This window comes from Hemiscyllium ocellatum, chromosome 34 (genome assembly GCF_020745735.1).
Source record: "Hemiscyllium ocellatum isolate sHemOce1 chromosome 34, sHemOce1.pat.X.cur, whole genome shotgun sequence".
Lineage (NCBI taxonomy): Eukaryota > Metazoa > Chordata > Chondrichthyes > Orectolobiformes > Hemiscylliidae > Hemiscyllium > Hemiscyllium ocellatum.
The window spans coordinates 32,783,738-32,797,975 of NC_083434.1; the positions used below are offsets into that span (position 1 = coordinate 32,783,738).

Here is a 14,238-nt window from a genome sequence, read left to right on the forward strand (position 1 = left end):
GGGTTGGGGTATCTGTTCAGCATGGACAGGTTGGACCGAAGTGTCTGCTTCTATGCTGTACATCTCTATGACTCGAAATAACCTTGTGCTTTTCCTTGTTTTCACACATTGGTGATTGGAGATTGTCTGGAGGAAGAGCTCTAATCTGTACAGGGGCCCTCAGGAAGGAGGCAGCCCATGCTTTGCAACCACTATGGAAAGGGCCATGTATCTTGAATTAATTCACCCATTAACAATGAAATGACTGACAATTGCCTGGTGTGCCAACGACTACAACTGGAGCAGATTGCCCCACACACATACACTCGCAAAATGAAACACATTACTTAATACAACTGACAAAACCACATCAGAAACATAATTGAAAGCAGCTGAAGAGTTGTATGCGATGAAGTATGGAGCCAGTCGAAGCCTCACCATCAATATGGTGTCCCCAGGCACTCTCCTGGTTATGAGATGGGTCACAACTGCAATCGAAGCAGCTCTGAACGTGCAAAACCACTGACATTTTTTTTGTTGCTTCACAGAAAAGTGCAGCTTCCCACCCATCCCAAGATCATAATTATTGGGCAGAAAAACAAATGTGCATGAGTGACAATGGTGTTATCAAAGTGAGGCGCTACCTGCAATACTTCAACCCAACTCGCAAAAAAAAAATAGACAAAGGATGCCTTGGAACCATATGAGAAGAGCAGGTGAATTACTCCCAATGCTGAAAAATGTGTTGCTGGAAACGCGCAGCAGGTCAGGCAGCACCCAAGGAGCAGGAGAATCGACATTTCGGCATAAGCCCTTCTTCAGGACCGAAGAAGGGTTACACCCAAAACATTGACTTGTCCACCTCCTGACGTGCCTGGCTTGCTGTGTTCTTCCAGCTTCCACTTTGCGCAATATTGGCTGCCATGTTTCCTAAGAGAATACTTCATGAGACTCCCTGAGGGGGAGCAATGAAAAGCGATGTGTAAATATAAAGCAATATCATTGCTACTGTGAGCTTTTTCAATTTTAAATAAAAGGCTATAATATTAATGATGCCTCTAGGTGGAGTTCTTCCAGGCATTTACAATGTTACTAGTCGTTTTACAAAACATTACAATGACAGCTATCACTGCTTTGGATTAGCACGACTGAGTCAGCACACTGCTGCAAACAGCTGTCACTAAGAAGCCTGTTCAACATAATTTCCCTGCGTCAAAATCTACTTAGAGAACCAGCATTATCAGTGACGAATTTCAACAAAATGCAATTGAAAATTAAAATCATTATTCTTCAGACATTCTAAAGCTAACTTCTGGTACATGGACTTGAAGGACGAGTCAATCTGCAACTCCTTATAACTAATACTAACCTTTCATTCCAATTATGATTGTCTGCAATTAAAAACAGAGTCTCTCCGGCATTTTGTTGATACACTGGTATATTATTCTGTCTGCGGATAGAGTATAAGAGGACTGGTGCCTCACACTGAACAATTCAGAGTGCAACCAAAACTAGGAGGGGCTAACAAAACAGATTTATATCCAAATTTCCTCAACTTTGTGGGCCAATTCATGGGAGTTTGGCATATCACCAAAAAGCTAAATATCTCACCAAGTTGGCTCAGAGGAGAGGTAATGCTAGCCCTGCATTTATAATTAGTCCCATCCACACTCATATACTGATCTTATGCATCAGAGGCCTCTCCTTTCCCTCCAGTTACCTGCCCAACAAAGGTGATTTCCATCCACTATTCTATCCTTCCATCCTTGAGGCTTCTCCTCTCTGCTTCATCTTCAGTAGTCTTTCCCCCTCTCAATAGCTTTCTTCCCTATTCTTACTTCCTACCTGGCCAGCCAACTTCATGTAGACTACTGAGTGTGCAGTGTTATAGGCTGGCACATTGAATAGACATCACAAGCTAACAATAAAAAAAACCTGAAACAACAAGTGGTAATGATTACTTCCAACAACTGTCTCAGAAATAGCCAAACTTTGGAGGTTTGGTTGCCCGATGCAGCTTCACTAGGGTCTGGTACCTAATCCCAAAGAGAGAAGATAAATTCATGTCTTTTGGCAGTATAGATAATGAACAAATTAAGTTTTGATGGCACTAACCCAGATGCTATTTCTCTTTAAAAGTCAAAGGGCAAAACCTCAAGTGACCAGTCACTAACAGTCAGACTCCCAATACAATCCAAATATTTTTTATTCTCTGTAGTATCTGCCTTTCCATTACAATCATGGCACAGACCATTCATTACATCATCTGCTCCAGTTCTCTGAAAGAATTAATGAACTCATTCTACTTCAGTGCCATTTCCCATAGCCTTGCAATTTTTGTTTTTCAACTATTTAACCAATTTCCTTATTTAAAGTTACCAGAGTCTGATTCTAACACCCCATTATGTTTCTCAGACTATAACTAGCTGCTGAAAAAATAAATCTCATCCACTCCTTAACATAAATTGGTAAAATGATTATTTGGTTATCAATCCGTCCTGCCACTGGATCAACTGCCTCCGAGCTATGATGGAGTTCCCGTTTGCTGGCCATGTGTTGTGTAACATTGTCAAGATTCAGTTATCAAATTAAATGCAATCTCATGACTGCATTTACAGATACAATTCTTCAGAAATTGAATGTAGACAACCAAGCTAAATAGTACCTACTGAATTCAGCATTTTTTAAATTCATTCATGGATGTGAACACGTGTGTCTGGGCCAACATTTATTGTGAATCCCAGCTGCAGAAGGTAGTGGCAAGCTGCTTTCTGGGGCCAATTCAGTCCCTTTGGTGTCGGTAATACAACAATGCTATTATGCCTGTTTAGCCTTGGAATGCAACTACTGTTTCTGGAAATCCAAGTGTTCCTAGTTCACAAGACATATCATGCTATCTCAACCTTCATGTTTAAAATAAATTACCTGAAAAGTTTGAAAAAAGGTCTTGTATTCACAAAGAATTCTTTGTGAATTTATTTGGAGTGAATGAATGAACTAACTTTCAGTAATTCAAAGTATCAAAAAATGACATCTTCATGTTAACTTTGGCATAAACAAATGTAACAGTAGGGAAATCATGTACCTGGTGTGCATACTGCATCTTTTAATCCAGAAAGTAGGTACTAAAATTACAAATGGGGCATGGCATGTCATCAGATATTTAAGGGCAGTATGATGAATTACTTTTATCTTATTGAAATATACAAGGTTCTGAAAAGGTTTGACAGGTAAATAGAGACATTTCCACAAGTGACTGGAACCTCAAACTCGGAGACATACCTGCAGAATAAGGGTACACTCATTTAAAACTGAGATGTGAAGAAATTTATTCTCCCTAGGCTTAGTGAATACCTAGAATTCTGTTCCCCAGAGTGTTGTGGACACTAGATCATCAAAGTATTTAAAAGGAAATGGATATCCCTAACTCCCTGATATTTCAAGAATCTATGAGGAGCATGGTACGGAAGAGGAACTAAGGATTGGAAAAATCAGATCTTATTCAAAGGCAGGGCAGTCTTGAGGTGACAAATGGCCTATTGCTGTTCCCATTTACTAGAGTTTTACATTGTGTGGGTGTATTTGGTTGCTTGAGAGTTGCTAAGAGTCCTGACGTTTGAGACATGAAAAGGAAGATGCTTTTGGGATGGGCGTAGAAGAAGGGGTGATACCTGTGGAAACAGTGATATGGGAGAGAAGAGAGCATCAATCACCTGTATTAGTGATTGGGGTGGGGTGGGACCAGTGGAATGGGATTTAGGATGAGCGGTTTAAATCTCAGAATTAAGTACACAGCACTTATCATCCTGCTGGGATTTTTGGATGTGGTGCAGGGCTATAAGAACACGCAGTTAGGCCACACCAGTGCCAATTTAAAATGAGTCTCACAGCTATTAGCACTTTATCAGACTGCACAAGAACCATTGCAAGGCTCTCTTGTGGTGCAGCAGTAGTGTCCCTACCCTGGATTGAGAGGCCCTTGTTCAAATCCCAACTCCTCCAGAGGTATGCAATAATAAGTTGATTACAAAAATAGGTTCAAGAGAACCTAGAAGAGTTCTTGTGACACAATGGTAGTGTCTCTGAGATAGGAGGCCCAAGTTGGTGTCCTACCTACTCCAAGAGATGTGTAATAGCATCTCTGAACAGGCTGATTAGAAAATATCCAGGGCACACACCAAAATTATGGCCATCAACCCAGAGGTGTCACAACCCACAGTTTGATAAGATCTGGAGTTGTGCATGATTTTTTTACTTCCAGCTGATAATGCTTTTATTGAATAGCACAGTGGGGAAATAAAAACAAAATCTGCCTAGATAACAATAAAAACAGAAAATGCTGGAGAAGCTCAGTAGATCTGGGCAGCATCTGTAGAGAAAAACAAAGAGGAGAATATCAGTCCTGGGCCTGCTATTGTTTCACTGATGTTCAAAGCAAGATGGAGAAACAAAATCTCATTTCCAGTGAGTTACTTTACAGTCTCTTGAGACTCTATAGAGTTCCACAACTTCAGAATATTACTTCTGTCCTCAATTTTCCTTATATCCCCACCCTCTTGTTGGCTTTGCTCTCAGCACAGCAGAAACATTTTGTCCTTTTCACATGGAACATTTCCTTCTCTCTTTCCTTTATCGCTGACTTTGTCATTTGTTCTGAGCACTCTCTCAATCTGCTCCACTTGTTCCTTCTCCCCTCAACATTTTCCAGTTCCTTGCAATTCCAAAGAGGAGCCATATTGGACTCAAGACATAAACCTGTTTCTCTCTTCACAGATGCTGCCAGTGCTGAGTTTCTCCAATGTTTAGTAATCTGAAATAAAAACAAACATCCACAGTATTTTGTCTTCACTTGTTTGGAAGATGAACAGTTACAATGAACTTCCTCAACTATTTTCCTGCTAGACCAACAATTCTGTTGCGGGAAAGTAAATGCTTCTGGCAAAGCTTATATATATATTTCAGAAGTTGAGTGACGTATCGATTGCACTGAACAGCTGAAGCAGGGATCCTACCATTTTGCCAGTCCAAATGATCAAATAAGATTACATTCCGAAAAACAAGCAACATTTCTATTCCAATTAAAATTTACACTGATTGCTCAAAAAATAATCAACTTGAAATAAAAACCCCTGCACTGCCACAACTGAAATGCATACTCACTCAGTCATGTATAGCATACAATACTTGTCACTAACTAATTTATATTTTTGCTAAGCAAAGCACTAATAAGTTAGGCTTTACTTGCAGCACTTTCAGTGTCTGTTAGATGCAGTTAAGTGTTACTTAAACAGCTCAAATAATGTATCTTCACTTCAGAAGTGAGATACCCCCTGATATTTGTATAGGAAGACATAGCAAGAGAACCAGAAATCCCTTAAATGCAGCGACAAGAGAAATTAAGTGGGGGGAACAAAGCAAATGGCAAACAAAGTTTCAAAAATAGTGTGTAATATTTAGTAAAGGAAATGAAAAACTCAAATCAAGGGGCCGACTAGAGTGATGAACTGAAAAAAATATCACCAAAGAAAAAGTATTGGAGGAATCAATGGAAAGAAAGTGTTCTAGACTTAATGGCCTTAACCCTGGGCTTCTCAAAGAGACAGCTGTAGAGATGATAGATTAAAAAATAGTGATAGTTCAAAATTCCCTAGATTCTGATATTGTACCAGTGGATCGGAAAATAGTAAATGTGCAAAATACTCAAAGAACAACAGAAACAAAAAACAAACTTAAAAATGTAGAGTTGACCTAACATCCAGAATTTTCCAATATCTGAATCCATTCACATCCATAATGTGCTAGGAGTATATCATGACTGCACTAGCTCTCCAAGTTAGCATCACAACTTTTGCCCTTTCATTACTTCTATTTATTAAAGGAATGGTAACAGGAAATAATATTAGGCATAATAAATATTAACTTAGGAAAGGAAAATAATATTTGGAAACGGTATTAACTTCTTTGAAGCAATAACAAGCACAGTAGATAACATGGATGTAGCATATTTGGATTTTAAAGAGGCATTCGATAAGCTGCCAGGTGGTAAATGCAGCAAGGATGCTCCTAATGATGGGAGTCCAGAAGCAGTGGTCAAAGACTCGAGATATGGATAGACATTTAGGACTGAGATGAGGAGAATTTTTTTTCATTCAGAGAGGAATGAACCTGTGAAATTCTTTGCCACAAAAATCAGTAGAGGCCAAACAATATTTTCCAGAAGAAATTTGAATAGTTCATAGGGCTTAAGGGATTAAAGAATATGGGGAGAAAACAGGACAGGCTTTCCTGACAGTATTGAGTTGGATGATCAGCCACCATTATATTGATTGGCAGAGAAAGCTGTGAAAGGTTGAATGGCTTACTCCTATATTGTAAAAGTTTGTTGTAATAAGTAACAGTTCATGGGATTTGGGGATCGGGGTGGGGTGGTGGCAGGGACGTGCCAGAATGGTTTGAAGATTGGCTAAAGGACAAAATCACTAGCAATAAAAAAATCTTTCAAGTTTGTTGGTTCTTGCTAGTCAGACATCACAAATGCAGTGCTGAGTCACTACCAGCTACTATCTTTATTAATGACTTACATTAGGGACAGGGTATAATGTACTCAAGCTTAATGATTATATAAAGCTAAATGAGAAAAGTAAACTTTAAAAGTAGAGTTTGCAAATGGACATAGGTGAAATAAATAGCTAATGTGGTAGATAGAGTATAAAATGGGAAAATGCAAAGTAGTATATTTTTGAGAGGAAGAATAGGAAAATTGCACACATTTTATTCAGAATCCGGACGGACAGAATGTACATGTATTTGGAAAGGCAAGGGCTGATTAGGGACGGTCAACATGGCTTTGTACACGAGAAATCATGTCTCACAAACTTAATTGACATTTTTGGGGAAGAAACAAAGAGGAATGATGAGGGCAGAGCAGTAGATGTGATCTATACGGACTTCAGTAAGGCATTCGACAAGGTTCCCCATGGGAGACTGATTAGCAAGGTTAGATATCACGCAATACAGGGAGAACTAGCCATTTGGATACAGAACTGGCTCAAAGGTGGTGGTGGAGGGTTGTTTTTCAGACTGGAGGCCTGTGACAGTGGAGTGCCACAAGGATCAGTGCTGGGTCCTCTACTTTTTGACATTTACATAAATGATTTGGACGCGAGCATAAGAGATACAGTTAGTAAGTTTGCAGATGACACTAAAATTGGAGGTGTAGTGGACAGCAAAGAGGGTTACCTCAGATTACAACAGCATCTTGATCAGATGGGCCAATTGGCTGAGAAGTGGCAGATGGAGTTTAATTCAGATAAATGCGAGATGCTGCATTTTGGGAAAGCAAATCTTAGCAGGACTTATACACTTAATGGTAAGGTCCTAGGGAGTGTTGCTGAACAAAGAGACCTTGGAGTGCAGGTTCATAGCTCCTTGAAAGTGGAGTCGCAGGTAGATAGGATAGTGAAGGCGGCGTTTGGTATGCTTTCCTTTATTGGTCAGAGTATTGAGTACAGGAGTTGGGAGGTCATGTTGCGACTGTACAGGACATTGGTTAGGCCACTGTTGGAATATTGCATGCAATTCTGGTCTTCTTCCTATCGGAAAGATGTTGCGAATCTCGAAAGGATTCAGAAACGATTTACAAGGATGTTGCCAGGGTTGGAGGATTTGAGCTACAGGGAGAGGCTGAACAGGCTGGGGCTGTTTTCCATGGAGCGTCGGAGGCTGAGGGGTGACCTTATAGAGGTTTACAAAATTATGAGGGGCATGGATAAGGTAAATAGGCAAAGTCTTTTCCCTGGGGTCAGGGAGTCCAGAATTAGAGGACATCAGTTTAGGGTGAGAGGGGCAAGATATAAAAGAGACCTACAGGGTAACTTTTTCACACAGAGGGTGGTACGTGTATGGAATAAGCTGCCAGAGGAAGTGGTGGAGGCTGGTACAATTGCAACATTTAAGAGGCATTTGGATGGATATATGAATCGGAAGGGTTTGGAGGGATATGGGCTGGGTGCTGGCAGGTGGGAGTAGATTGGGTTGGGATATCTGGTCGGCATGGACGGGTTGGACCGAAGGGTCTGTTTCAATGTTGTACATCTCTTATGACTCTAAGTTGTGGGAAGCCATCAAGTGTTCAGAAGAATTTAGGTGTTTTTGCACAAAAAAATTAAAATGCAGGTACGTAAGCAATTAAGGAGGTAGAAGGCAAATGCTAGAAATTTTACAGGGCTTCAGTTGGATCACATGAGAAGTATGCATCAAATTTGTGTTTCATACTGGATAGGGGATAAACTTTCCTTAGGTTAAAACAAAGGCTATGTAGACTGACTGCTAAGAGAAGGTCATCCTGTGAGAAAAGATGGAGTGAAATGAACCCATTTACGTGATGAGATGATTCACTGAAACGCAAAGCAAGATTTAAATGAAGCTGGTAGGGAGCAGCACCCCAAATGTCCATCTCGAAAATGGGAAACAGACCTATTGGCCTGATGTCTAAGAGCCCTTGGAGAAATTAATTAGTTGTTAATTAGTAACAGAAATTCCTGACTCTGTGGCTTCATTGCAGATATCTGGTTGCTCCACTTTCCCACTAGGCTGAAATTCTGTTCCTGAGATCTGCAGGTCAGAGGCTGGTGACACTCCAGCACCAGCAGCACCATGACTGCTGTATGGAATAGACAGAGTTTTGGGTTCAATATTAAGATTGCTGGAAGCAGTTAAAAAAAAAATGCACAGGCTAAGAGTCGGGGCATAGGGGTGGCTCTACACACACCCTCCCTGATAATGGGAATATCATCAATGGCAGTAGGAGACCCTTAAGTTGGCAAACATGCAGGAAGAATATTTTCCTAGAAAGTCTAGATCATGGGGAACAGTTTCTGGATAAGGTGTCAACCATCTAATACTCAGGTGTAGATTGGTGAATTTTGGAATTATTTACCCCCAGTGGACTATAGATGTTCAGTCAGTCACTCAGTATATTCAGACTGAGTGTCAATATTAGCGTAATAGAAATTGGGATTAGATGGCAAGTGGAGTTGAAGGTGAAGATCAACCAATAACATTAAATAAAGCAAATTTGGGATGAAATTACCTCCAAGTTACATCTCATGCCTATTTGTTACACAGCGCGTTTTGAATTTCTCCAGATGCCAAATTATGGAAAATAAAAGTGAACTCCCTCCCTTTAGAGACTGGGTTGAAACTAGCTTGACTTGAATTACTTAGGATGGTCCATGAAATGCATCTTTCAAAAATGATTAAGTAATTACACTGAAGTCCAAAGCTGTTCAATGAAAAATACAAGCAGGATTTATGATCTTCTCTTCAAATGTTTTCTTTCCGCTAGGTATTAATCCACTTTTTGGAAAATCCATAATTGTCACACCACTTGAGTGCTCAGAACTGTAGCAGCTACTATTTTAATGTATCTGTTTTTTTTTAAGCTAATTAACTCTGAAAATAGGTCACCAGGAATAATAGGGAGAAACTTTATTCATTGTAACAGATAAAGACGCTCAGAAACCCTGAACTGGAAGCACATGTCTGTCAAATATTGGCAATTTAGCCAGATAAGAGCAACTGTATCAAGATGACATTAGACAATTAATCAGGATTGCTCGGAGCAAAAATAAACTAATTTCCTGGATACATGGTGATAGCACAACAACACACTTCAAAAAACAAAAAATCCAAGCGGGATTTAAGAGCATCTCTCCAACTGTTTGCCTTATTCTAGGTATTAATCCATTTATTGGAATATCCACAAGTAGTAGTCATCCACCGGTGTTTCACCCAAACGATCACTATTCACCTGACCCAGGATGGGAAGTGGTGACAGGCTACCTGATATCTTAGCTGATCTCAAATGTGCCCTCACCCTGTGGGCGCAGAGTGGCTGGATAGCAAATCAAGAGCAGGCATTTTGGCGGATTCTAGCTTGCTTGACCTCGACACTCTGGGCCTGATTGTAGTTCCTTATCAATTAACCAGTACTGAATGGAGACAAAACTTGGAACACCCTGGTCCTTTATGGTTTAGATAAAATAGCGCTGCATCTTTAGCCACAAGCTGAGCCCTGAAAAGATAGGTTCGAGATCACCCTGTCTTTGCCAGGTGCCTGCAAATAAAAGTAAGGCAATCACCTGATCTGAGCTGGATTCAGATGTTTAGACCCAATCATCAAAAAAAAACTACAACAGAACTCACTAACACTTTCAACATGCAAAAGAAAATCTATTAATTTAAAAAGTGCGTTATGGCAAGAATCATAGGGAAAAATTGCCACTCACAACGTACAATAGATTCAGTCAGATTATGAATGTTCTGTCTCAACTCCATTCACCAGGCTTGACTGCATACCCCATAAGATTCTTAACAGAGAAAAACCTGTTAAGCAGTTTTCAAATTTTCACCTATTGTAACAGCCTTATTGGAGAAAGAATATTAATTAAACTAAGAGAAAATAATCAAGGTTTGTGCGAAGATTTGTAGCTCGGGTGCTCGTTGTTGTGGTCCTGTTCGCCGAGCTGGAAGTTTTGTTGCAAACGTTTCGTCCCCTGGCTAGGCGACATCATCAGTGCTCTGGAGCCTCCTGCGAAGCGCTTTGATGTTTCTTCCGGTATTCCTAGACGTGATAGTACAGAGAACACCGAACGGAGAATTCACCACAAGGGTACACAGGAAAACAACACACACAGACCAAGTCCTAAACTATGAAAGTAACCACCCCAACACACACAAACGAAGCTGCATCAGGACACTATTCAAAAGAGCCACAACACACTGCAAAAAGAGAAAGAGGAACACCTATACAAGGTATTCGCCAAAAACGGATACCGCGCAACTTTATCAACAGATGCCTAAGAGACAGACCACGGAACGAGGACATGCCACAACCAAAAGGACTAGCCACACTACCATACATCAGCAGCGTTTCAGAACTGACAGCCAGACTACTGTGACCCTTAGGACTCATAACAGCACACAAACCAACAGCCACGCTCAGACAACTCACTAGAACAAAGGACCCGATACCCAACATGAGCAAAACTAATGTAGTTTACAAAATACCATGCAAGGACTGCACAAAACACTATATAGGACAAACAGGAAGACAGCTAACAATCCGCATATATGAACATCAACTAGCCACGAAACGAAACGACACGACCAGCTATCCCTAGTAGCCATACACGCAGACAACAAGCAACATGAATTCGACTGGGAAAACACTACTATCATAGGGCAAGCCAGACAGAGAACAGCCAGGGAATTCCTAGAGGCATGGCATTCATCCACAAACTCCATCAATAAACACATTGACCTGGACCCAATATACCAACCACGACAGTGGACAGCTGAAACTGACACCCGGAAGCGGCAAGGACAGACCACTATAAATACCGGAAGAAACATCAAAGAAGTGCTTCGCAGGAGGCTCCAGAGCACTGATGATGTCGCCTAGCCAGGGGACGAAATGTCTGCAACAAAAACTTCCAGCTCGGCAAACAGAACCACAACAATAAGAGAAAATAAGGCTGTCAGCAAAAAGCAAGTTTTTTTAAATTGTTCAGAGGACATGGAATATTCCCATTGCCTTTTATGGGATGCACAGTTCTTGCAAGGGACCTTGCCACTGCAAAGTTAACTTTTCTTTGGCTCTAAAGTTGTTGACTATTAATGGGGACTGTATCTGAGCTAACCTGCTCAAAATGAGAACACAACACATTGTTTCTTTGTGGTTTGTTTATTTCTTTAATTGGAAGACTGTCAAGTGATTGAAGACCAGCATTGTGTGGCAATTCCACGCCCACCATCTGTAACAGAAGCTATTGATAGTTAATAAAATCAACCATGGAGTAGGGGAAGAAACAACAAAAAGCAGTGATATTTAGGTACTTACCCCAGCATCCTAAAAATTCGGAGTGCTTTGAAAGAAAAAAAAGTAACAAGTGAAAAGAAATTACGCACTTCCAGTTTACGTTCCTTCTCTGCTAGGATTTCGTTTTGACTACGGATGTAATCAGCCAGCATACGTGCTAACTGTTTGCGATCTTCCAGTTCTGCAGCCAGTCTGCCATTGTAGTCTGCCAAGAGCATGCAGGCCTCATCCACAGTTTTTGAAAGTCTGTCTGCAGACTCTTTGTCTAAATTGGAACCATAAACCACAGAAGGTTACATTCAGGAGAAATTTGTGCAACCATTTCTTCATTTGAAAATTTCAAAGCAAGCACTTTTGTACCATATAGAAATTCTCAACTTGCCTGTTATTTTATCTAACAAAGAAACATCTTGAACTTCTGGTGGCAATGATGCAATCTTCTGTCGAACGGCTGCATCACCAGAAGCTGCATTTTCCAGCTCTTGCAATGACTTAATTAGATCCTCAGTCTGACACACAAAACAAAAAAAATCAGATGAACGACAGCCTTGCTTGGATCTCATACTGCCATTCTTTGGCAACTTCACAGCTTTGATATTTAAATCTGGTACGACGGCATATACAGTCCAAAGTAGTAATTGTGGAGTGCAGCATAAAAGAACTTGTAGAAAACTTTAAATTGGCCCTCTATAATCAGTGCACTGTAAAGAGATAGTGTTAGAAAATACGATATACAGCTCGACTGTGAATCCTGCAATTCTATTTAACTTGATATATCAGATTAGAACTGCTTTAACAAGAGGGCCAGACTACAAAAGGGTAACAGGAATAAGACAGATGTACAAGTATTCTAACCCAATGCAAAAAATATCACAGCAAATTAACTTTTATGTTGCAATGCCATGTGCAGTGTAAGATATACTGAGAAATATATGCAGCTTAAACATGTAAGACAGCATCAATAACAGAGTCTGTTGGTTTAAATACTAATGGTTTTCAATATGTGGCAAATTGCAATGCTGTTAAAATACAAACACATCATCTGTACAAAAACTTGAAGTATGCCTTTGCAAATATTATCAAATGCACACAAGTCAATTCATAGCTTTATTAATTTAGAAAGAGAGAATTAAAATGACATACTAATTATTACATATTCATGGGGAGATGGTCACATAGTGGTAATGTCACTGGACCAGTAATCTAGGGACACAGACTATTGTTCTGAGGACACCAGTTCAAATTCCACCATGGTAGCAGATGAAATTTAAGTTCACTAAATAAATCTGGAGTATGAAGCTACTCTCAGTGATAGTGGTGACCAGAAAAGTATCAATAGCTGTAAACACCCCATCTAGTTCATTAATGTCCTTCAGGATAGGAAGCTGGCCGTTGTTTCAAAGAAACACGTTGGACTCGTAAAATTAACTCTTTCTTCTCCAGATGCTGCTACCAGAGTTTCTCCAGCACTCTTTCTATTTCCAATCTCCAGCATCCACAACACTTTTATTTTATATCTGTATCAGATCTACTCTACATGTGACCGTAAACCAAGAGCAATGCCTTCTGAAAAAAATCAAGAAAGCCACTCAGTTCAAGGTCAATTAGGGATGGTCAACAAATGCTGCATTGTTAATGACATCCACATTCTAAATAAGAAATTTTTAAAAATCTCATACAAATTTTTTATTTTCTGCAAGGCAGGGTAGAGGAGGAGGATATTAACACACCAAAACTGCTTACTTTGTGAAGTGCAAAAAGGAGGAGAAAGCATTTTACAGTTCTCAAAGATGCAATATAGTTAAAGAAAAGGTGTGGTGTGATGTGATATGACTGATGGGCATCTGATAATATTTGCCAAGCAATACCTCAAATTATTGTACAGGCGATATCTGTTTTTACTTCGGCAATGTTGCAATTTGTCATCTGAACCCCAGACCTGATTTTATTTTTGATTTATTTCAAAATTTATCTGGCACTTTTATCCAGTTTTAAGCACATCAGACAGTCAATAAATAGAATATGACTGCCTAAATATTCCATTGAATTATGAATAGCAACACAACATATGACAGTATCATTAACAGAATCTGCCAAAAAAAAGTTGCAGCACATTACTGTGAAATTCTGTGGCCAGTATATAGTTCTGTACAGTAGTCTTTTAAAAGTGAACAGCAAAATATGAAAATTCAGTTAGTTAGAAAGCAACTGAAATCTTCAAAATATTGATGAATAGGGACCAAGACAAATGCAAGGGATTAAACAATTCAAAGCCCTTCCCCCCAAAATATTTCCTGTTAGGGAATTAGGAAAACTCTAACAATGTGCCAAAGTTAAAACTAATTTTTGTTTCAAAGTTGGTAACAGATAATTTACCT

General features: G+C 39.8%; 1 protein-coding gene across 3 annotated transcripts in view; it reads right to left on the reverse strand.

The window, feature by feature from the left end:
• LOC132832143 (regulation of nuclear pre-mRNA domain-containing protein 1B-like) overlaps positions 1–14,238 on the reverse strand; it is a 60,559-nt gene that overhangs the window by 22,260 nt on the left and 24,061 nt on the right. The window contains exons 5-7 of one of the 3 annotated variants that reach the window (XM_060849885.1): positions 12,243–12,369; positions 11,950–12,125; positions 4,333–4,789 (exon numbers count right to left, since the gene is read on the reverse strand). In XM_060849885.1, coding sequence (XP_060705868.1) covers positions 4,520–4,789; positions 11,950–12,125; positions 12,243–12,369 — 573 coding nt within the window. In that variant the 3' untranslated portion in view covers positions 4,333–4,519. Of the gene's footprint in view, positions 1–4,332; positions 4,790–11,692; positions 11,796–11,881; positions 12,126–12,242; positions 12,370–14,238 lie in introns of those variants that run through there. The other 2 variants (XM_060849887.1, XM_060849886.1) reach the window with 2 other exon arrangements.